The following is a 22,601-nucleotide window of genomic DNA, read 5'->3' as shown; positions in this document are numbered from 1 at the left end:
AACAAAGGTCCGTATAGTTAAAGCCATGGTTTTCCCAGTAGTGATGTATGGAAGTGAGAGCTGGACCATAAAGAAGGCTGATCGCCGAAGAATTGATGCTTTTGAATTATGGTGTTGGAGGAGACTCTTGAGAGTCCCATGGACTGCAAGAAGATCAAACCTATCCATTCTTGAGGAAATCAGCCCTGAGTGCTCACTGGAAGGACAGATCGTGAAGCTGAGACTCCAATACTTTGGCAACCTCATGAGAAGAGAAGATTCCCTGGAAAAGACCCTGATGTTGGGAAAGATGGAGGGCACAAGGAGAAGGGGACGACAGAGGATGAGATGGTTGGACAGCGTTCTCGAAGCTACAAACATGAGCCTGACCAAACTGTGGGAGGCGGTGGAAGACAGGAGTGCCTGGCGTGCTCTGGTCCATGGGGTCACAAAAAGTCGGACACGACTAAACGACTAAACAACAACAATGGATTGTGATCTTAACCCTTGGCTTATCTTTGTTTTGACATTTTATTTATCCTGATTATGTATGTTTTTCTTCTTTAATAAATGCCTTTTAAAAGGAACCAGAACATTGGTTTCGCAAGCAGGAACCGAGGAGGCCCCGAGACCACTGCACTACTCTTCGCCTCCTCAGAGACAGAGGCCCCACCCTCTAACTGCCGCCGGTTTGGAAAGACGAGAGCAGTATTTACTAACGACGCCTATTGTAACGTCCTTTTTTTGCAGTGCTTCATGGGAAATGCAGTCGATAGCGGGCCGACTTTTCCTCAAAAGCGAGGATCGCGGCCTCCAGGAACTGCAACTCCCAAGAAGCCTCGCGGCCGGCATTGTCCAGCCTGTGGCGCTGGGAGCAGGGAGGATGGCGGCAGGTTTGTAAAAGGTCTGCGGGTGTATTCGCTGCGGAGTAGCAGCCCGATAGGAGGGCGGGGGGAGGTTGGCACTTGTGGAAGTTTAGGTTTCTTCTTACGCCGCTGTGAGGTAATTTGGGGTCTCCCCAAATATCTGCGGAAATCGTCTTACTAGATTAGTCGGTCTCCAGAGGCCGCTTTCTTTTCTTAATTTTGTCTTCTGTGTATGTCTGTCCGTTGCGTTTTATTCTCCTCTTTCCGTACACTCTGTATTTATGGGTTGTTGCCTTTTAATATGAGAGAGCACAGGAGGTGTTGCCGTTTGTGACCCTGGCTGAGGCTCAGCCTAGTTGTGGCTTCTCTGATATATATATACTAAATGTTTTAAGCCCAGACGCTTATTTATTTCAAAAATTATACAGCTCCCACACACCCCTCTTTGCGATAACGAAAGCTGAGGTGGCTTTCAATTAAAAATCACAAATGGCAATAAAATTAGAAGCAATACCAGCTATGAGTCCTGATTCTTAAAACTTTTTGTTTCCTGTTTAGTTTAATAATAATTTTATTATTTATCCCCTCCCCTCCAAAAAAAATCTGGCTAGGTTTCCCCAGCTACTCTGAGCAGCTTCCAGCAGAATATAAAAACATAATAAAACGTTAAAAACATCAGATGTCTTCTAAAAGTTGTGCACTTCTTAATCTCCGTGACATCTGAAGAGAGGGTGTTACTGCCGAGGCCTCTGCCTGGTTCCCTGTAACTTCTTTTCTCAAATTGAGGGAACCAGCAGACCTTCAGAGGAGGACCTCAGTGTCCTGGCTAATTGATGAGGGGTGGAGACGCTCCTTCAGGTACACTGGGCCGAGGCCATTTAGGGTTTTAAAGGTCAGCACCAACACTTTGAATTGTGCTTGGAAATGTACTGGGAGCCAGTGAAGATCCTTTAGGACCAGTGTTATATAGTTATCTATGTTATACAGTTCTATTTTCTGTAATCCAATATCTGATGAGGGTTGATATTTCCAAAACCACTGAGATTGTTTCAGGAAACTTAGTTGAGAATTTTAAAGTCAAATTGAAAACTTCTTAATCTTTCTTAATGGTGGCTCTGAGTTTTTTATGGGTTTAATATGTCTGGATTATAAATTTTTATAGATTTAATTGTTTAAATTATGCTGGGAAAGGCTGAATGAATGAGTAGTATTAGTCTTTTTTTTTTGTTAAGTTTTATTTGCTGTTATAATCTGAAGTAATGTTATAATACAAATTAATGATTGCCTAGCCTGCCTCATATTTCATGTAACCAAGACTGAAGGACCAGGCTGGTTCTATCTGGGCTCTAAGTGAACACTGTCATGCAAAGAATGATGGATTCTGACTTGATAAATCTTTGTTTTATTGTACAGGTACTGAAGTTGGGTATCAAAGACCTTGGCCAGCGATATAGATTAGTTAAGGTTGGACTACAACAATTATTTCCCAGATGGCCACCTCTACAGATTTGAATTGGGAAGAAAACTTGATCGCACACTGGATGTCTAATGCTCCCCGTGCTGGAGTTATATTAAATCCTGCTTTCCATAGTTTGAAAACTACTAGAGCGCTCAGTATTGACGATGCCTCACCAGGTATTTCAAGTAATTCACTACACAGTTCAAGCAGCATTTCTTTAAGTGAAAACTCTCTACAGATTCAGCAAGCTGTTGCATTGAGCAGTCCTTGTGGGGACAAGTTGGACGTATCCCAAACACTTTCTCCAATTTCATTTGCTAAGGAGGAGCAAATGCTAATTGTTAAAGATGCTCCAGGTCAGTGGGTAGCCCTGCAAAGTGATACTGAATGTGATCAGCTGGACGGTCTGGATGAAGAATGTTGCACTGATCTACTTCTTCAAAAGCTTGAGCAGGTAAAAAAAAAAGCCTCTATTTACACCTATTATTTATTCTATCTAGAAAAAAAGCAGTATTTTCGCAAGTCAATACTGCACAATTTGTGACCCAATAAGCTGAACTTGTATACTGAACCCCATGAAACTATCATGCTTGCAGTTGTGCTATTCACTACTATATTCTGGCTTTGCTAAGGAGGCAGTTTAGCTTATCCTTTGGCAGGTACATTTATGAAACAACGTTGTTTTGCTTGAGACTGGTAGGCTTTCCTGATGAATTGAGGCTTGGATTTCAGTATGGTATTGCAATGCCTATTTGTCTATTTTAATTGTAGCTGTGTACTAATATGTAATTGTACAGTCCAAATGGCACTTGTTGGACTTGGGCCCTAGTGTAAATTGTGGTCACTTTAGTGTATTCTGATGTGTCAGTAAACTATTTTCTTACAAATAAAGATTAGATTAATTGGTCTAATATGCGAGTTCTAATAATGTATTTGGCTTCTTAGCTCAAAGGACTGCAACAGCACAAGCAGGAACAGCTGAAAAGGCAACAAATGGAGCAAATTCAAAGGCTAATGGAAGAACAACAGAAACTACTTTCAATGGTCTCTGAGCAGCAAACACATACTGGTAAGGGGACATGCTGAAATTGTCTTTACAACTGTAGCATGGTTAAAACAGACAGAAATAGATAAGGTTTTTTATGCCTGGACAGTGCTAAAATACATAAACATTACTTAGTCAAATAGTTCTTTGGTCAGGAATTCTTGTATCAAATCAGAATTGGTACCAGGGGCTGCTTTCCATATTACAGCTTCCCAATAAGGATCTCCCCTTGCAAGTTCCTCTTGCATCTTTAAAATTAGTATTTATTGGGATGTTGCTCAAGCTCTGAGACAGACTCCATTTGGGTGCTGCTAATGTTTGCAGGTCATTTTCTTTTGCTTGTATAAACTGACATGCCCAAGTTGCATTTTAAGGACAGAATTAACATTGTGGGATTTCACTGGTGCTGGGAAATCATATTGTTTGGAATAGTTTTCTTTAATCTTCCACCCACCATGCTGAGCACAGTCCATAAGCCATGTATTGTGGCCTGCCAGTGGTCTGACATCTCATCTTGCCCCTTTTTGTGTTTGCAAGGCCAGATAGGCAGCAAAAACAGGAGGCTTGCTGAGCCCTTAGTGGGCCACTGCATAGCTGGTGATTGTGCTTAGCTCAGTGGGTCACAAGATACACCAATCTGTTCTAAAAAGAGATGCAATACTCATGATGACAATATTGACTACTGACTACCAAGAAATGGAAGGTTCTAGTTATTTTGATGAGCTTCTTGATCAGAGATGAAGTAAACAAATAGTGGAATATACAGTGGAAATTACAAAATCCTCAACCAGAAGTTTTGCAGTTGTTTCTTCTTATCCATCTTTTGCTACATGGATAGTTGGCAACTGCATGCCTAAAGCATTGCGAGGTTTCAGGCTTTCTTGATAATGGTTCTAAAAATCCTGTTACTGGCAGAATAGGTAAAGACAGGAAAAACCACACCCTTTCTGCTATTTCTCTACAAATATCCTCTGCTATGGTTTTCTGTTTAACTGTAAGGCTTTCGTGTAATGGAAGATTGCTTGAGTCAAAGATGTGATCATCCATCTCACTCGCCTCCTGTGCCGTCTCTTCCACCACATCGCAATGGAGACAGTGTTTATTGGAACAGTGGGCCTTGCATTCCTTCTCCTGTTGAACAAAAGGATTCTCTTCAAAAATCCAAGAATGGCCAAATATTGAAGGGAACCATCTCTGCAGATCCTTTTTGTGAGAGAGAGGCTTTAGATTTGTCTTTCAAAATGCAGAATGAATTGAAGGTTGAAGATCAAAATGACATTTCAGGTAAAACATTCATCTAACTAAACTAATTATTAATACTGCCTGTATGAATACTAATATCAGAGGTTTTTGTAAAGGTTGCTGAGAACATATAAATATTGAGGTCCAGAAATGTGCTTGCGGATGCTGAGCATGTTCTTTAATTCTGGTGAGATGGTGCTTTTTCTCCAGAGTTTCAAGCAGTGCAAAGGAATCTTCCAGACCCACCACTGAATATCAGTGGTAGATCATACAGTGGAACCTGGGGTTGTGAATGTGATCAGTGTGGGAGGCACGTTCTCAACCTGCAGTGTTGCGTCTGTGTGTGACACAATTCGGGGCTTCTGTGCATGTGCAAAGAACGATTTAGCGCTTCTGCGCATGTACGAGCACCAAAACCCAGAAGTAACCCGTTCCGGTACTTCCGGGTTTGGCGCGTCCATAACCCGAAAACGCGCAACCCACAGCTTTCGCAACCTGAGGCATGACTGCATTTTGCTTCTTTCTGAGCCTTTTCAAGGCTCTGCATAAGGCGTAGGAAATCTCTTCCACTCCTAGCTCTGTAGTGCTAAGAGCTGAGGAGGAGATGGACTTTCCCCACAGTAGCACTGGGCCTCAGAGAAGCTCAGAGCACCTTTGATGCTCATAGTGGTAACACAGAATAAGACACTGCCTGTCCTCCTTGGAGGGTGGGGGGTGAGTGAGTATCAGTCCATTAGCGAGCAATTATTTGGTTGGCTATTAAGGACAATCAGATTTTTAAGATCACTTTAATACTACTTTTCAGCCATCTTCTGTAATAGTAGTAGTAGTAGTACCGTAAATGCATTGGGCACAATTCATTCATGCTATGGACACAGAAGGCCCAACAGGGCTCAGCAATAACCTCACCCCAGGTTACAGGCAGTAACATGGGCTGTAAAGGGAAGTGGAATTTTTTGTAGGATAGACGTATTCTAAGCAAATACATACAATCATTGGTAAGCATGGAGACAGAGGATATGATTAAATGTTATAGGTGTAATCAGGAAACCTAACAGGGTTCAATATAAAGTGGTGCAGTTCTTATGTTCACATCATGACCTCGGAAATGTTTTAAATAGCCCTGTAAAGTAAATATTGCACATGGGGTGGGGGCTTGTTAGGCGAATTAATGGTATATTTAAGACCATCTATTGAATTGGAGGGTGAGCTGAGCTGAGCTTTAACTTTCTGGATCATAATTGTAGCTACTGAGCTACACCAAATACCTTCATTCGGTTGGAGATAAAACACATTGTTGTTTTGCATCGGAGATCATATATATTGTCAAGAGCCAGCGGACCTTCCTATTTAAAGTGTGTAGAACTTTATTCATTAAAAGAGCTTCTGGATTTGCAGTTGTTGTAAAGATATGGCTGAAAGATAAATTGACTGGCTAGACAATGACAAAGGGACTGATTAAAATTAAGTTCCAGGTTCCTGCTGCAATTGTGACACAAGTGTATGTAGGCAGGTGTAACTTTCGGGACTGGTGCCTGAGTTTGCTTATTTTCCTCTTTATTCCCTGTGCTTTCCTTTTCTTGTGTTTGAATTGTAAGCATGTGGGCAGGCACTGTTTTTATTTAATTTCTGTGCCAAGGCATCTTACATATATACAAAAATAAAACTTTAAACTACAATATCCCTACAATACAATACAACATATATGTCTGTGTTGTTCTTACGTAAACTACTCTAATGTCTGCTCAACTTAGAAGTTGAGGAAAAAATCTTAAATATTAGTGAGCTAGTAAACTGGTACTTTGAGTAGAAATTGGCTAGCTGATCAGCTGCAGTGCTTTTTGCAACAGATAGCTCAAGAGGCTTTCTGTGTCTTGAATAAGGACTTGATCAAACAAAGAAAAGCAAGGTTTGTAACTTGAATGAAGGGTGGGCGGGCTTATCTCCTCTGGCTTCATGCCAGCTGATTGAAATGTCAAGTTTTTTCTTTATTTTGCAGGAGAAAATAGTCAGATTCTGGAGCAAAATCTACTTGGAAATGCAGATGGTGACATTAGTTGTAAAAGCACCAGGGATGCAGAGACCTCTGAAAGCCGGACTGGAGGGAAGTGCTTGGAAACACCCAATGCTGAGGAAAGGTGAGTTTGTATGCAAAATGGCCTTGATACCCAGTGAACAACCCCCCACTTCCCAAAAAAAAGAAACCCAGTTGTGAAGGTAGAAAACTAGCAGTGGCAACTACCCAGTGTATTGCACAGAGTGTCATATGTACAATGACCTGAAAGTTGGACAGAAGTTGTGGGTGTATGCTTGTTCTCCGAGAGTCAGGAGCACACTGCACAAGATTTCTGTCCCCTTGAGACCAAGGTAGCTAACCTGGAGAAAATGAAAGAGGCCTTTGAGACATAGTTGAGGTGTCCTATTATCAGGGTCCTCTTCTGTTATGGGGAATGAGGGTCTATGGGGAAGGAGGTTGTCATTCTTAGAAAGAGGGATGTGATTCCTTTTAATAATAATAATAATAATTTATTATTTGTACCCCGCCCATCTGGCTGGGTTTCCCCAGCCACTCTGGGCGGCTTCCAACAAAGATTAAAAATACATTAAAATGCCACACATTAAAAACTTCCTTGAACAGGGCTGCCTTCAGATGTCTTCTAAATGTCAGGTAGTTGTTTATCTCTTTGACATCTGCTGGAAGGGCGTTCCACAGGGCAGGCACCACTACCGAGAAAGCCCTCTGCCTGGTTCCCTGTAGCTTTGCTTCTCGCAGTGAGGGAACCGCCAGAAGGCCCTCGGCGCTGCACCTCAGTGTCTGGGCAGAACAATGGGGGTGGAGACGCTCCTTCAGGTATACTGGGCCGAGGCCGTTTAGGGCTTTAAAAGTCAACACCAACACTTTGAAGGGATCCATTCCTTTATGATGAACCAATATCCTGTATTTTATAAGATCTGACAATAAAATGTGAGTCTCTTGCAATAGACCTGTTGCTGCTAGTATTCAAGAAAGAAAACAGACATTTGAAGAGTTCCTAGAAGAGCAGATACGACTAGAAGAACAACGGCTGAGCCAAAAAGGAAATAAAAAGGTTAGTAATTAGAAATGCTTCTTGCAGTGATATATAAAATGTATAACAACTGTGAGAATAAGTTCCTGCTTCACTTATGTTGGTTTCACTCTTGTAGGTGCAACACATGAAATTCTAGACTTCCCAAAAAGTTTTATATGAGTACTTTGATAGAGCAAGCAAAACACATAAATAGAAATATAAGAAAATGAAAAGGTCTTTTTGTTTTTGTTTTTTAGGACTCTGAAAGATCAACATTCCAGACACCAGTTGCAAAACGACCCTTTCTAAAACGAGGTGAAGGTTTAAGGAGGTTTGCTGGTGCAAAATGCAAAGCAGCTAATCAGAAAGAAAGCAAAGTAACTCATCTTAATGCATCAGAAGTAAAAAACTCAGTTAAAGCAGACAAGCCACAGCTTCACCGGAAAACAGCCACTTCAAATAAAGAACAAACTTCTGACAATTTTGTGTCTAAAAATGGTAATCAGAATGGTAAAATGAAGAAAGCTCCAGCTCTTCCCGCTCGAAAAACAGCAGTGCTCAGAACTTGTGCTGGGAAAGCCATCCCTTCATCTACAAGACGAAATCCCAGTGAAAGGAAATCTGGACAACTGAGAGAGTTTGCCAAGTCAGAAATAAATGGTGAAAGAGAAAAGAATAAAGATAACATAATGGCACTTGCAAAGCTGGATGAAATTGGCTGCGAGTTACCCAAAGAAAAGTATGCACAACCAGCACAAGTGACCAAACATCTTACAAATTCCTCTGAAAAAGACCTAGACCTCTCTTTTGAACTTTCTTTCCAGAAGAAATTGGAAAACTGGGATACTGAAAAGGAAAAAGAGGAAATTGAATTGGATGAATTTTTGTTTCTAGAGCAGGCTGCTGATGAAATCTCCTTTGCCAGCAATTCCTCACTTATTGTAAGGATTTTGGATCAAGGCCAGCAGATTTCTACAGGGCGCAGACTGTCTTCTACTCCCGTTAAATCAAGGCAGCAACAACAGCAGATAAATGTGCAGGACGCTACAGCTGTAGAGAACAGAAATGGAGATGCATGTGTTTCCCAACCAGCAAACAATGAGAAGGACAGAGGGATGATCACTGAATCCCAGGCATCTGAAATGCTGAAGGATCATCAAAATAAAATTGACAGTAAAATGCTTCAGGCTTTCCCCACTGAGTTTCAAGGTTTTGGAGACACTGAGTGGGACGAAGATAAATCTAGTGAAAGTAGTGATGTGACTTTGGGGTCTGAGGAGGAATTTGAGACTACCATAAAGCCTGCTGAGAGAGCTAAAAAGTTTGATTTGAGTCGTAGAGGTGACAGTCCTGAATTTTCAGAGTACAAAGAAGGCACAAATAGAGATGCCAGCCTTGGCTTACTAGAAAAAAAGGTTGGTAGTATCCAGTGTAGCAAGATAAACAAGGGTTCTGAATTTCAAACTGTGTGTTGTGCAAATGGAAATCAAGTTGATTTTGATGACGAAACATCGTGGACGGACTTTGATGAGAATGGGAGTCGGTGTACCCAAGTACCAAATGATGACTTGGTTATTAAAGGACCATTGTCCCCTGACTGTTCAGCTACGAATGAGGCATTTTTTACAGATAAAAGGATAAAGAGGAAGATTGCCGTAGCAAAGAAAGGGGATGTTCTGCCCAGGCAAAGTGTGGCAGACAGTGAGGCAATTGCACCCCCCACAACAGATCTGATGCTGAAGCTCTTTCCTTCTCTGAGGCCCAAACAGAAGGTAGAGGCACAGCAAAGACATGATGCCAAACCCAATATGTCTCAGGAAGAATCAGGAGGTAAGCAAGAGGGATAAATGAGTATTGAGCGTAATAATCAGTCCCATAAATCTCCTCAATAGCAGCAGTAATCTTCAAAGCCTATATCCCTCTGTCCTGCTTTTCAGCTTGCAATCTCAGGGTTTTAGATTCTTAAACAAATTGCCAAGCAATTTATTGGAGCCAATTTGCTTTTCAGACTCGTTTCTATTGTAATGGCTACAATTTTATGTGTTTTAAGCCCATTTATTTCATCCAGTCTTACAGCGACTCACTCATAGTTTCAGTCTGGATATGTATGCATAAAAGCTGACCTGGAAGTCAGCAGAGTTGGCTTTAAAACTCCTGTGAAGATGGCAAAGATCAGAGAGGGTGGGAAACTGGTAAAACGTTACCACACAACAGTATGGTGCATACATTGACATTTGTGCTTCAAACATTGTGCGCCTGTTCTTTGTCAGGAGACACGGCTCGTTCCCAGCTATTGAGAGAGAAACTTGTTGAATTGGAAGTTGAAATCGAACGGTTTAGGGAAGAAAATGCGTCCCTCACAAAACTTCGAGAAGAGCGTGAGAAGGCTTTGGAGAAGTTCAGGTAACTTAAAGAGCCTGTCTGATTTCTATCCTGTTGGTGGGAAGCTGATTTAACCTAGAGCAGGCTTGCCACTTAGGACCCACCTGCCATCTATGACAGCCCATTCATTTAAAATAAATCCATCCTTTCCTGTTAAAAAGCTCAAGGTGGCTAACAATGTATAAAAAATAAATAAAACCCACATCACTAGAAGCAGCAAGAAACAAAAAGATAAAAGGCAGCTATTGAAAACAAGTGCATATTCTCAAGTGATAAAAACATTTCAATGCAGCTAATACAGTCTGGTGCAGAAGCTTAAAATGACCCCCCCCCCCAAAAAAAACCCTCTAATAAGCAGGAAGGAAGGTTTTAATGAAGTGATGGGAAGAGTTTTCTTTGCGGGGGTCTTTCATAACCTGGGTGGAGGCCACTGAAATGGTTATGCCTTTTTCTACTGGGGACCCTCTTCCGGGTGCCAACTAAGCATAGTTCGGGGGAATGCACAAGAGGGCGTAAGATATTAACAGACGAGTGGGTTCATACAGGACTAGGTTGCCCTTCAGTTATCCTGGTCCCAAACCATGAAGGGCTTTAAAGTTGCCACCAGCACTTAGAATTGGGACAAGATACAAGTTGGAAGCCAGAGTAGTTGTTTCAATAAGAGAGTCACATACTCTGGTGAACCACTGAGCTGCCATGTTTTGTACCAGTTACAGGTTTCTGGACTTTCTTAATAATGAGGACCTATGCAGAAGGCATAGTAGTCCAGCTGTTCAGCATGTGTTTAAAATGGCATGCAGGACAATGTGCAAGCCAGTGGGACCCATAGCCCAGGGGCAGAATAGTACATAGAAATACCATCCCTTAATATTAAATCTCAAAAATACTGACATCTAGATAACAGTTGATAACAATGCAATTGACTAATTCAGCTGCAGTAAAAGATGCCAGAGACAATGCATCATACAGGGCTAATATAATTTGGTAGTTTGCAAACAATAAACTAAGTCATGCAGCTATTTATACTGGGCAGCTGGAAATTATCGATTTTGCTAACCAAGAAATATTGTGGAATTTCTGAAGATATGGCCTGTTGGTTTACTGGGATTTATGTAGAGAGCCAAGAAGGATGACGTAAGAAAGCGTGCGGTTTGTTATAGCAACAGTGCCTGGTGGTTGTGTTCTAGGAGAGCTTTTTAAAAATATACTATATGGGGTGGCTTGTGGAGCTAACAATCCTAAGTTATAATGTTATCAATAAAACATACAATTTTTCAAGGAGCAGCATTTTTTGCTGTTCTGAAATAATTACTGTAAATTTTCAGGAAAGAAGTTGCTGACTTTGAACAACAGAAAGCCAAAGAGCTTGCTCAAATAGAAGAATTTAAAAAAGAAGAAACAAGAAAGCTGCAAAAAGAACGTAAAGTTTTTGAGAAGTATGCACAGGCAGCTAGAGCTATTCCAGATAAAAAGGAACGGGATGAAATTCAGGTATGAATGCAAGGGAAAGCCTATATGGTTACTTTGATTGGGATCAGATTTACTGGTTGTTGATTTAAGGTGAAGAATGTCCACTGAGTAATTTTATTCCAGGTATTGCATTTATTACTGCAGTGTAAAGTGATTTGTCTTTTTCTTCAGTTTGTGTATTTTAACATAGCAGCAAATGACCTGCTTGCATGTTGTTTTCTCAAGGCTTTGAAGCAGCAAATGGCAACCTTGCAGGAAGATTTAAAAAGAAGAGAGACAAAATGGTCAACAACCCACATTCGTCTTAGAGACCAGATAGAGGCCTTAACTAGGGAGAATGTGCAACTACGGGAAGAGATCAAAATTATGGAACGATTTCGTTTGGATGCTTGGAAGAGAAAAGAAGCATCTATAAACAAGAAGAAAACTGGCTGTGATAAGAAAGCAGAGTCAGCAGTAAGGTTTCTTTCCCCCTTCTATCTCTTTCCCGGCGTAAAAGTGGTAGAGTGGTTAATGTGACATACTCAGACTGGGAGACCCGGGTTCAAATCCCCACTCAGTCATGAAGCTCACACTTTCTCTGCCTAACCTATTTCCCAGGGTTGCTGTGACAATAAGAGTTGCGTGGAGGAAAAACACACCTGAAACTTGCCTGAAAAGGATGAATTAAGGAAACACAAACTGCCCAGGCACCTTAGGTTGCACAAATTTGATTTACATTTGCGTACTCGTCATTATTGAGAGTCAGGCTGATGTTTTTGAGACCTGGCATAGGCAAACTCCGGCCCTCCAGATGTTTAGGACTACAGTTCCCATCATCCCTAGCTAACAGGACCAGTGGTCAGGGATGATGAGAATTGTAGTCCCAAACATCTGGAGGGCTGGAGTTTGCCTATGCCTGCATTAGTCTGTCTCTTTTGGTAGGAGAGTTTTGTGTGTGCAGCTGTTAAGGTAGAATCATTAATGTGGGATTGTTGGGACAGAACTTTTCAACTTTCTTTGATTTGACAAGCTGCCTTCATTTCTAAAGTGTTTGAGTGAGTATCTGGAGTCATGTGAGCACAACTTTCCTCCTCACTAGTGCTCTCCAAATCTGCTCTGGAGGATTCCTCAACTGTTCAGGGCACATGTTGGCAGGTTGTGGGGAGAAGAGTGAGAAGTCCACTTGGGTAGGTGGCCACTGTTGGCTTTCACTCTATATTATATATTACTGAACAGCTCTCAGGCACACAGTTCCAAGTATGATTAAGCAAAAGCACATACATGTTGTAAACAGCTTCCTACCATATTGACTTTAGTTTTATGTTGCCAATAGCTTTGTGAACTTCATTTTGAAAAGTGGCGTATAAATATGGTAAAATAATCACCTTTTACTTTTCGGGGATAAGGTTTGTGTTCCTGAATATTATCATTGTAGCATTTTAACAAAAGAAATTCTCAATAGGCCCCTGCTTTATATTTTCCCCCCACAGCATTCTCCAGCTGTATTGCAAAAAAACCAGACTCTGCCTTCAATTCCTCAAGCAGAAAAGAGCAGCAAGATGAATGGCAAAAGTGATCTGTCATCAGAAGGTAACTATACTTAGGATACAGTACCATTTCTAGTAAGCAGCAATATGACATTTTATATGCAAGTCTGCATGTTACATACCTTGTCATTCTGACACTTCAGCTACCTCCAACCCCCCCGCTTCTGGTATGTTTTACAGTAATTTACCTAAGAATCAGTAATGCCACTGATAATATTTAGTGTGGGCCTCAAATTAAATAAAATATGAGGTAGTAGAAAATCAGAGAGGGATGTACCTACCTTCTCCCCACGTCCTAGGAAATATAAAATATTAGAATCATATTTTTATTCTTGTTTGAAATAGGAAGACCCTGTGCAAAATTTAAACTAGCAGCTGCACCTGAAGAGAGTTGCTTGAACAATGTGGCAGTGACTTTTGAAGATTCCTCCAAAGCATTTATGGCTGTAAGTAAAGTACGAGAATGTTGGCTCCTGGTTTCATAAGGCAGTCTAGGGCCTTGGATACAAATGTTTAAGCTGTGTAATAGATAGCCAAAACTGACCCAAGGATGATGGCAGCATCAAGGAAGTAAGAAAACGCTGGGGAGGTTGCTATGTTAAATCTCCTCTTGCTCTTCTTGACTGTTCGTGCTGCTCCTTTGGTAGAGAAATAACCCAATTTTTATGGATTAAATTTATATTCAGTATAAAGGTATGAAAGGTTATAGATATTAAATTCTAGGGAAAACAGTGTTACATTCTCATTTAAAGAATGTAGGATACTGTAGTTGTATAATAGATTTTAGTCCCGTTTTGCTATTGGCATCTTTTCTCTGCAGAACAGGAATAGAGCATGCCTTCAGGTGTAGTATTTTGTGGGATGAGCACAGTCCAGGAAATTTAGGTTTGCACATTTAAACCATGGCAGACACATCATTGTGGAAAGGGTCCTGTAATGGTAGTCTGAAGACCATTTCAGTAGAGGATTTCAGTATACATGAATGAAGCTTGTCTCGTGGAGAAGTTCCCAGTTTGTCACCATTTAGTGCCCACAGTAATATGATTTGCCTCTCAAGACAAATTTATAGTTTTCCCCAACTCCCATTTCAGAATTTACCCAGTAATGGAACTGTTGAATCGTCACCATCGCTAAGTCCTGATTCATCAGACAGTGAAGACGAAATAGAGAGTGAAGCCAATCATGCTGATGGAAAGGTAGTAAGTTGTTTCCCCCCCCCTAGCACATGGGTGGGGGAACCTGTGGTTCTCCAGGTGCTGGACTCAAACTTCCTTTGGGTCCAGCCAACATGGTCAAGTTCAATGGGAATTGTCATCAAAATCAGGAGGGCAGCAGGTTTCCCATCCCTGCTCTGAAGTGATTCCAGAAAGTAGTATTGGGAGAGCATTGCTATGTAAAGGAAATGCTTGCTCTTTCTTGCCTCAGAAAGGATGGCCAGTTCCATACCTGCACCACCTATGAAAGTGCAGTGCTGCTGCTGCTGCTATGCCTGGGAGCCTTTTTGGATCTGAACTAGATGTTTATGCCATTCTGCCTAATTTTCAGAATGGACCCCAAAGAATGCAGGGAAAAATAAGAGGTGGTAACTATTTATGTATTTTTCATATACATATACCACTTAACTACTATCGTATCTAAGTACTGTACAAGAAAAAAAATCAGAAAAGGTGAAAATTGGTAAAAACTCTAAAACCAGACTTAAAGTGTCCTGGAATAAAAGTCTGGAAGTTCAGGGAGCTTCACCAAATTGGGCCTGCAATACTAAATGCATGGCTTCCATCTTTGCCACAGTAGACCCACTAAAAATGACTCTGCCAAAGGCCACAGTGATTGGGCAGGGATTAGACGGTCCTGTCAAGGCCCTTGTAAATAAAGACAGTCTTCTCAATACAGTTTTGCTGAATTTCATGCTGAATTTAGGTCCAGTCCCTATTTTGCAGAGGAAACCAAATTGCCTACTTTTATACAGTCTTGCAGCTGTTTCCCATGCATTTGCATAATACTCAAGGTCGGGTCATGCTCAGCCACAGTTAATGGTTATGCCCCACAGCAAATGTGGGAATGAACCTCAGGCTTGTATGATCTTTCTCAGTCCACAGAGAAACGCTTGTGCTTATGTGAAGGCCTAACTCGAGAGTGATCTGCCTACAGAAAGGGGGTGGGATGGCTCTGGATCCATTCCAGTCCAGCTTCTGCGCTGGTCATGGGACCGAGACGGCTCTGGTCGCCCTAACAGATGATCTCCGCAGGCAGCTGGATCGAGGCGGGTCGGGGCTGCTGATTCTTCTAGACCTGTCAGCAGCCTTCAACATGGTCGATCACGAACTCCTGGACCACCGCCTTGCCGACGTGGGGATCCAGGGCACAGTCCTTCAATGGCTGCGCTCGTTTCTCTCTGGCCGGGGACAGAGGGTGGCGCTTGGGGGGGTGGGAATTGTCATCGCGCCACTCCTTGGTGTGTGGAGTGTCTCAGGGTGCGATACTTTCCCTGATGCTTTTTAACATCTTTATGCGCCCCCTCGCCCAGCGTTTTGGGCTGGGCTGCCATCAGTATGCTGATGACACCCAACTCTTATCTGTTGATGGATGGCCATCCTGACTCGGCCCCAGACACACTGATCAGATGTTTGGAAGCTGTGGCTGGATGGTTACGTGGGAGCCAGTTGAAGTTAATTCCTTCAAAGACAGAGGTCCTCTGGCTGGGACGGGACAATATGGGATTGAGGGGGCAACTCCCATCTCTTGCGGGGGTGCAATTAGTGCCAGCACCGTCCGTTAAGAGTTTGGGTGTAATCTTCGATACCTCCCTCTCTATGGAGGCGCAGATTACAGCTATAACAAAGGCGGCATTTTTTCATCTCCGCCAAGCTAAGCAGTTGGCTCCTTACCTCTCTCGCCCTGACCTAGCCACTGTGATCCATGCGACGGTCACCTCCAGACTGGATTATTGTAACTCACTCTACGTGGGGCTGCCCTTGAGACAGACCCAGAAACTCCAGCGGGTGCAGAATGCTGCAGCGAGACTCCTTACGGGGTCTTCGCTGCGAGATCACATTCACCCGGTGCTATACCAGCTGCAATGGCTCCCGGTGGAGTACAGGATCAGGTTTAAGGTGCTGGTTTTAATCTTTAAAGCCCTATACGGCCTAGGACCCTCGTACCTACGCGACCGCCTCTCCTGGTATGTCCTACAGAGGAACTTATGGTCTTCAAACAAAAACATCCTGAAGGTCCCAGGCCACAGAGAGGTTAGGCTGGCCTCAACTAGAGCCAGGGCTTTTTCAGCTGTGGCTCCAATCTGGTGGAACGCTCTGTCACAAGAGACTAGGGCCCTGCGGGACTTGACATCTTTCCGCAGGGCCTGCAAGACAGAGCTGTTCCACCAAGCCTTTGGTCAGGGCACAGCCTGACTCCCTCCTTTGGCAATCTTCACAGAACTTTAGCTTAATGGTTGCCATCAATTTGATTTTAATTAATTTTTATAATGAAATGTTTTTAGAATGTTGCACTATTTTATTGTTGTTAGCCGCCCTGAGCCCGGCTTCGGCTGCAGAGGGCGGGATATAAATAAAATTTATTATTATTATTATTATTATTATTATTATTATTTTGAGTGTGTGTGGCCCACTCATGCAAGCCGCAATCAAATAAATAAGAAAAATCCTACATCCAATTTCTGGGCCTCTGGATTTGTGAAGCATGCCCCATACTCTTGAATTTCTAAGGGCACCGTATTTAGAAGTGGGAGGGATACTATCCCTTATTATCAGATAAGCTCTGTTTGGGTTTGTTTGTTTTGGCCTCTTCCCCTTTCTTACTCTTTGCTTGGCTTAGTCTGTAGAAATTCAGTCAGAATTGTTACGATATATGCTTTTATTTCACTTCTTTCAGGTTGAAAAGATTTTAAAAAATGGATCCCACCTGATTATTTTCCCCAATGGCACACGGAAAGAAGTGAGCTGTGATGGGAAGACTACAACTGTAACCTTCTTTAATGGGGATGTAAAGCAAGTTCTGGATGATCGGAGAGTGGTATGTATCCAGTAAGAAGTATGTGCCATTCAGATATGGACAGAAGGTTCTATTAATGCTAAATCTGTTAACTCTTCTCAACAGATATACTATTATGCAGATGCCAAGACTACGCACACCACCTACCCCACAGGCTTAGAGGTCCTACATTTCTCAAATGGACAAATAGGTAAACGGAGACCTGGCTGTCTTTCTTGTAGCCGTTTAGGGAAGTTTTTAATATTTAATGCTGTATTGTTTTTAACACTCGACTGGGAGCCGCCCAGAGTGGTTGGTGAAACTCAGCCAATGGGTGGGGTATTAATATTTTTTTATTGTACTGCTCTATAAATTGCTGTGTATTTGTGTGTATTGGTGGCACACCATTAAATTGCAAGAACTACTGTATTTTTCGCCCTATAGGATGCAATTTTTCCCATTCAAAAATGAAGGGAAAATGTGTGCGTCCTATGGGGCGAATGCAGGCTTTCGCTGAAGCCTGGGGAGCGAGAGGTGTCGGTGCGCACCGACCCCTCTCGCTCTCCAGGCTTCAGGAAGCCTTGCGCGCCCAGGGGAGTTCCCACGGGCTCTCAAGGCTTGTGGGCAACAGCCTGTTCTGGGGGCTGAGGTCGGGGGAAGCTCGGGCTTCTCCCGCCCCCTGCCCAGCAAGTAAGCTCCGGGAGCGATGGCGAGGTTGCACAACCTTGCCATCGCTCCCAGACCCCCAGCCCTGAGGCTAAAAACAAAGCCAGGACAGCGAGCAGGATCCATCCTGCTCGTTGTCATGGCTTCTTTGCTCTTTGGGGCTCGGGGGGGGGGGGCTCTCCCACGGCTAGCGTATAGCAGCCTGTTCTGGGGCCTGGGGTCGGGGGAAGCTCGGGCTTCCCCCAGCCCCGCACCTGGGGGAAAAAAAATAATTTCCCCCCTTTATTCCCCCCCCCCCCCCAAATAAGTGCATCCTATGGGCTGGTGCGTCCTATAGGGCGAAAAATACGGTACTTACAAGGCGTATCAGAATTCTGACATGAGGTATGCTCGTTCATTCCTTGCAGAAAAGCATTTTCCAGATGGAAGGAAAGAGATTGTATTCCCTGATCAAACCATTAAGAATGTGTACACGGATGGGCGAGAAATGACCATTTTCCCTGATGGCACCATTGTCCGCACACAGCAGTAAGATTTATTTTCATAAAACTATTTTAAGTGTTAAGTTTGGACTGCATTTACTGTATAGAAAAAGTAAAGGTAAAGGTATCCCTGACCATTAGGTCCAATCGCAGACAACTCTGGGGTTGCGGCGCTCATCTCGCTCTATAGGCCGAGGTAGCTGGCGTTTGTCCGCAGACAGCTTCCAGGTCATGGGGCCAGCAGGACTAAGCTGCTTCTGGCGAACCAGGGCAGCGCACGGAAATGCTGTTTACCTTCCCGCTGGAGCGGTACCTATTTATCTACTTGCATTTTGACGTGCTTTCAAACTGCTAGGTTGGCAAGAGCTGGGACCGAGCAACGGGAGCTCACCCCATTGTGGGGATTCGAACCACCAACCTTCTGATCGGCAAGCCCTAGGCTCTGTGGTTTAGACCACAGCGCCATCCGTGTCCTATATAGAAAAAGTAGTGACTCACATTAAGAATCCCTTTTGAGGAAACGAGACTGTGGAGGAAGAGAAAGGCTGTCAAGAACAAAATCTTCAGTGCTGACTGTGTTATGACAGTCTTTATGCTACCCTTACCCAGTCTGGCCAGCTGCAGGAGTACAAGATGATAATCTCAGCAATTTAAGAATACTTCCTGTGTAGGCCAAGATTTGTTGTGCTGAAAGTACACATTGGGAAGAACCCAAATGATATGAGGCAGAGATGCTGCTTAAAGTTACGTTTTAAGTAGGCAGGCTGTAGTAGGTATGGCAGTTAGAACAATTAGCTGCATTCTTAATTGTACCTCCCAGCAGAATTTAGCTATAACATTACATTGGTTTTAAAGGTTGCCTTTATATTTTAAGGGATGGAAGTAAGGTTATCGAGTTCAGTAATGGCCAGCAAGAAGTGCATACAGCCCATTTCAAGAGACGGGAGTATCCAGACGGTACCGTTAAGACAATGTATGCCGATGGACGCCAAGAAACGCAGTATGCTTCGGGTCGAGTTAGAGTTAAAGATAAGGATGGTGAGATTATTGTGGACACCATCCTCTAAAAGTTCATATTTTGTTCAGGTCTTAATATTTATCCATGTTTTCTCTTCTCAGAAAATGTTTGTAAAGGTTGTACATAGTAAAAATGTTTTTTGTCAATAAACTTGTTTTTAAAGATTAAGGCTATTCCTACTCACACAAGCCCTAATATGTAAATAGCAATACATTTCAAAAATGACACTTAAACTTTCTGTTTCTTGTTTTCGGACAACAACTTGTTGCCAAAGCAGGTTATAACCATTTTGAAGCAATCATACACACTTTGTTCCTTTTTACAGTAAGCCCACATCTTACACTTATTTAACCTAATAAACCAACACAAGCAAGATGTTTTCTGCTTCAAGAACAATTTTTAATTAACATCCTTTAGTACTTGCACAAAGCAAGTATTACAACAACTTGCAACAAAAAAGGTAACTGCACTTATCAGGGAACAAACAAACAAATCCAAATGAAATCTCTTTATTCTGGTATTGTTTTCATCTAATGATCTGCATCTGAAAAACAAACAAAATTTCAAAGCCTGCGACCCTTGCCTTGATGTTGTAGTATTAAAATGTTACATGCTCTCCCATAGCAAAAAAGCGAAGGTGGGCAACTGGCATCACCACTTGCTGCATGCTTTGCTACACTAATTCTGACAGGAGATGAGGCTGAGGGTCACATTTCTTTCAAGGTAACCTTTACCTGGCTGCATGTTTAGACTTTCAAATCTCTTTCCTCCTATTCCTAGCAGGGGCCCAGACTCCAAGCTTTTATTTTAAGAAGAGTGTCTATCCCTCTTAAGCAAAATATGAAGCAAAATCTGCAAGCACCTGTCTAAACAATTTCTATGAAATGAGCAAGTCTTGCCGCTCGTCTCTGTTTTTCACCAGTAAGTCAAGTCAGAGCTGCGACTGATGAATTGCTTGAGGTCCTAAAGAGCTTGTTTTCTCAGCCCCTTTAATGCACTTTCCCTCCTTTTATTTTCTAAGCAGAAATTTAGCACATTAACCCTTGTACAGAAGGAAAAACTTCACCATGGCCAAACTCTCATTTTGTTTAGCCATACACCCCATAGTAGCCACTGTGCGGCTGGCACCTTGAGCACTCTCAAAATATGTCTTTCGCTCCAAAAACGTTGGTAACTTCTGTTTATTAAAATGCTAGTTATACTTATTCTGTTCTATGACAAATTGGCATGCAAAAATTCTATTGGTTGAGTTACTAATGCAGGTATATAATTTTAAAATCTGGACATCTGCTGAAGTTGTCCGTTTTTCATTACAGTTTGCCTACTGCTTCTAAGCAGAAACTGCAACAATTTCCAAAATTATTTCAGAACGTATTTCCCTAAATGCCAGTTGCTGGTATTTGCAGGTCGGGGGAGAGCACAAATTCAGAATCTGGCTGTCTACAGTGAGAACCGAGTGCTGGACGAGAGGGTCCTGATCCAGTAGGACTCTTCCTACATTTTTAAAAATGCCCTCTCGATACAATCTTTCATTTTTTAAAGCCTTTATTTTCTTATTGAGACTACAAAATGAACCATCTTAAAACTGATAAAATACAAATGTGTCTATGCCAGTGTTTTTCAACCACTGTTCCGCGGCACACTAGTGTGCCGCGAGATGTTGCCTGGTGTGCCGTGGGAAAAATTGAAAAATTCGAAAGATTTAAAAATAAAGTATTTTATAATTTTTCATATTTCTGTTTACTTACTATTTCATAATAAAGTAATTATAAAATACTATCTTTGTGTTTATTGGATTCCTATTCAAGAGAATTACTTTATATATAGTCAATATAGGCACAGAGTTAAATTTTTTAACATTTTCCTAATGGTGGTGTGCCTCGTGATTTTTTTCATGAAACAAGTGTGCCTTTGCCAAAAAAAGGTTGAAAAACACTGGTCTATGCAATTCCTGTTTGGGGATTGTGAGTGGCAGAGTTTTCAATGTTTTAACTCAGTGGTGCCTTTACATGCCTACCCCAAGACCTTCTGGTGAAGGGTAGGAATTCAGATACTTCTCTAGCAGTTGTTTTATTAATCTCTGGTTCTTCGCATTTGACAACCAATAGTAGGCCATTCCACCAAGCTACATGGATTGTTTCCATCCTGGCCAGTTATTGTAAGAACTGCAACGTTACTAAAAGTGCCAGCCTTTCCCTTCCCTCATTACTTTTTCCTTTTATCTTTTAGACTGTAACCTTGAGGACAAGGGCAGCCTTTGTGTTTCTACTGATCTGCAAGCTCCCTTGTGACCCTTTAAAGTCGAAGAGTAGGACAAAAAAGCTTTTAATAGATGAAACTGAGTGTGCTTACCAGTCACTAAATTAATTCAGCAAATCCCATTTCTACTAGTTTCATGTGAACTAGGTGCCCATCTTCATATACAAACACGGTATGCTCTGGTGAATGCGTCTGCAAGTAAGATATATGGCCAACGTCAACAGGCAACCTTTGAGAATCAGTACATATTAGAGTTTCCAAAACTATACAATGATAAGAGTTCTAAACTTCTGTTCTTGGCTATCCAAATCTTGTCTGCTTCCTAAGCAAAACTCAATTATAGAGAGCTGGCACACAGCTGGAGTGAGTTTGATGAAACCATTCCAAGACAGAATTGTATGCTTTCACTAAGGAGTGTTCTGAGAGGATACTGACATCCCCCCCGCCTCACAAAAAGCCCCAAATATGGAAATGTTGTTTTACAGGCAACATTTATCACTCTTACACAGACTGTAGTATTTAATTTAAAGAACAACCAGTAGAGATTGGTATAACAGCCCCCCGCCCCAAACCTTCGTTTTGTCTAATGTGAAACATGAATGACTGGCTGTATAAAGTTGTCAACTTTTATGCGTAGTGCAGTGCCTGCAACTTTTTAAAAGTTACATAAATACCTGTCGAGAATGGGAAAAGGTAGTGGAGGATGGGGGGGGGGAGTGATTGAGGAGGGGACAGGAAAGCGCAGCTGAGATACATTTCAGTGGTGTGGACAGCAAGTTGCAGAATAATAAGCCTTATGAATGAAAAAACGACTGGGCTAAAGCTTGCCCCTCCCCCCCCGTCCTCTAAAAATCATTCAAAGGAAATCATATGAATGAGATAGCAAGAATTAAAGTGCTGGTTCAAACTGGCCTTGGAACTTAATTTGTGTACAGGAGACCCTCAACTTACATGGGGGTTGCGTTCCAGGGATAGTGTGAAAAGCCAAAATCTTTTGTATAGTCAAAACTCAATGGGTTCAATGGAGGGTGGGAGTGCTGTTCTTTTCCCCCAGACACCCTCCCCCTTTTAATTTTTTTTAAATCAAGAACGTAAAGCTGAATGTGTGCAAGTTAAATATGTGTAAGTTGCAAGTTACTTGTATTTATTTATTGCAGTCCTATC

At 42.2% G+C, this 22,601-nt stretch overlaps 2 protein-coding genes across 8 annotated transcripts in view; one reads left to right on the top strand and one right to left on the bottom strand.

The window, feature by feature from the left end:
* Positions 1-713: 713 nt before the first annotated feature.
* CPAP (centrosome assembly and centriole elongation protein) lies at positions 714-19,346 on the top strand. 4 transcript variants are annotated; one of them, XM_028726264.2, is made up of 17 exons: positions 715-872; positions 2,259-2,758; positions 3,250-3,373; positions 4,349-4,633; positions 6,591-6,729; positions 7,575-7,680; positions 7,899-9,471; positions 9,912-10,044; positions 11,349-11,514; positions 11,719-11,949; positions 12,966-13,065; positions 13,368-13,468; positions 14,114-14,218; positions 16,914-17,054; positions 17,139-17,223; positions 18,086-18,206; positions 19,035-19,346. In XM_028726264.2, the coding sequence occupies exons 2-17, from the start codon at positions 2,336-2,338 to the stop codon at positions 19,225-19,227; spliced, it is 4,026 nt and encodes a 1,341-aa protein (XP_028582097.2). In that variant the 5' UTR covers positions 715-872; positions 2,259-2,335; the 3' UTR covers positions 19,228-19,346. The 4 variants fall into 4 exon arrangements, with proteins under 4 accessions (XP_028582100.2, XP_028582097.2, XP_028582098.2 ...); XM_028726265.2 differs by having other exon boundaries at positions 715-883; XM_028726266.2 differs by lacking the exon at positions 715-872 and adding an exon at positions 902-981.
* A 209-nt stretch (positions 19,347-19,555) lies between these two features.
* Positions 19,556-22,601, bottom strand: part of RNF17 (ring finger protein 17) — a 46,722-nt gene continuing 43,676 nt past the window's right edge. For all 4 annotated transcript variants that reach the window (XM_028726263.2, XM_077927062.1, XM_077927064.1 and 1 more), the window contains 2 exons: positions 21,531-21,629; positions 19,556-19,722 (listed from right to left, as the gene is read on the bottom strand). In XM_028726263.2, the coding sequence (XP_028582096.2) occupies positions 21,537-21,629 (93 nt within the window). In that variant the 3' untranslated portion in view covers positions 19,556-19,722; positions 21,531-21,536. The remainder of the gene's footprint in view (positions 19,723-21,530; positions 21,630-22,601) is intronic.

The sequence above is a fragment of the Podarcis muralis genome, chromosome 4 (assembly GCF_964188315.1).
Source record: "Podarcis muralis chromosome 4, rPodMur119.hap1.1, whole genome shotgun sequence".
Lineage (NCBI taxonomy): Eukaryota > Metazoa > Chordata > Lepidosauria > Squamata > Lacertidae > Podarcis > Podarcis muralis.
This window is presented reverse-complemented; position numbering and strand designations above follow the sequence as displayed.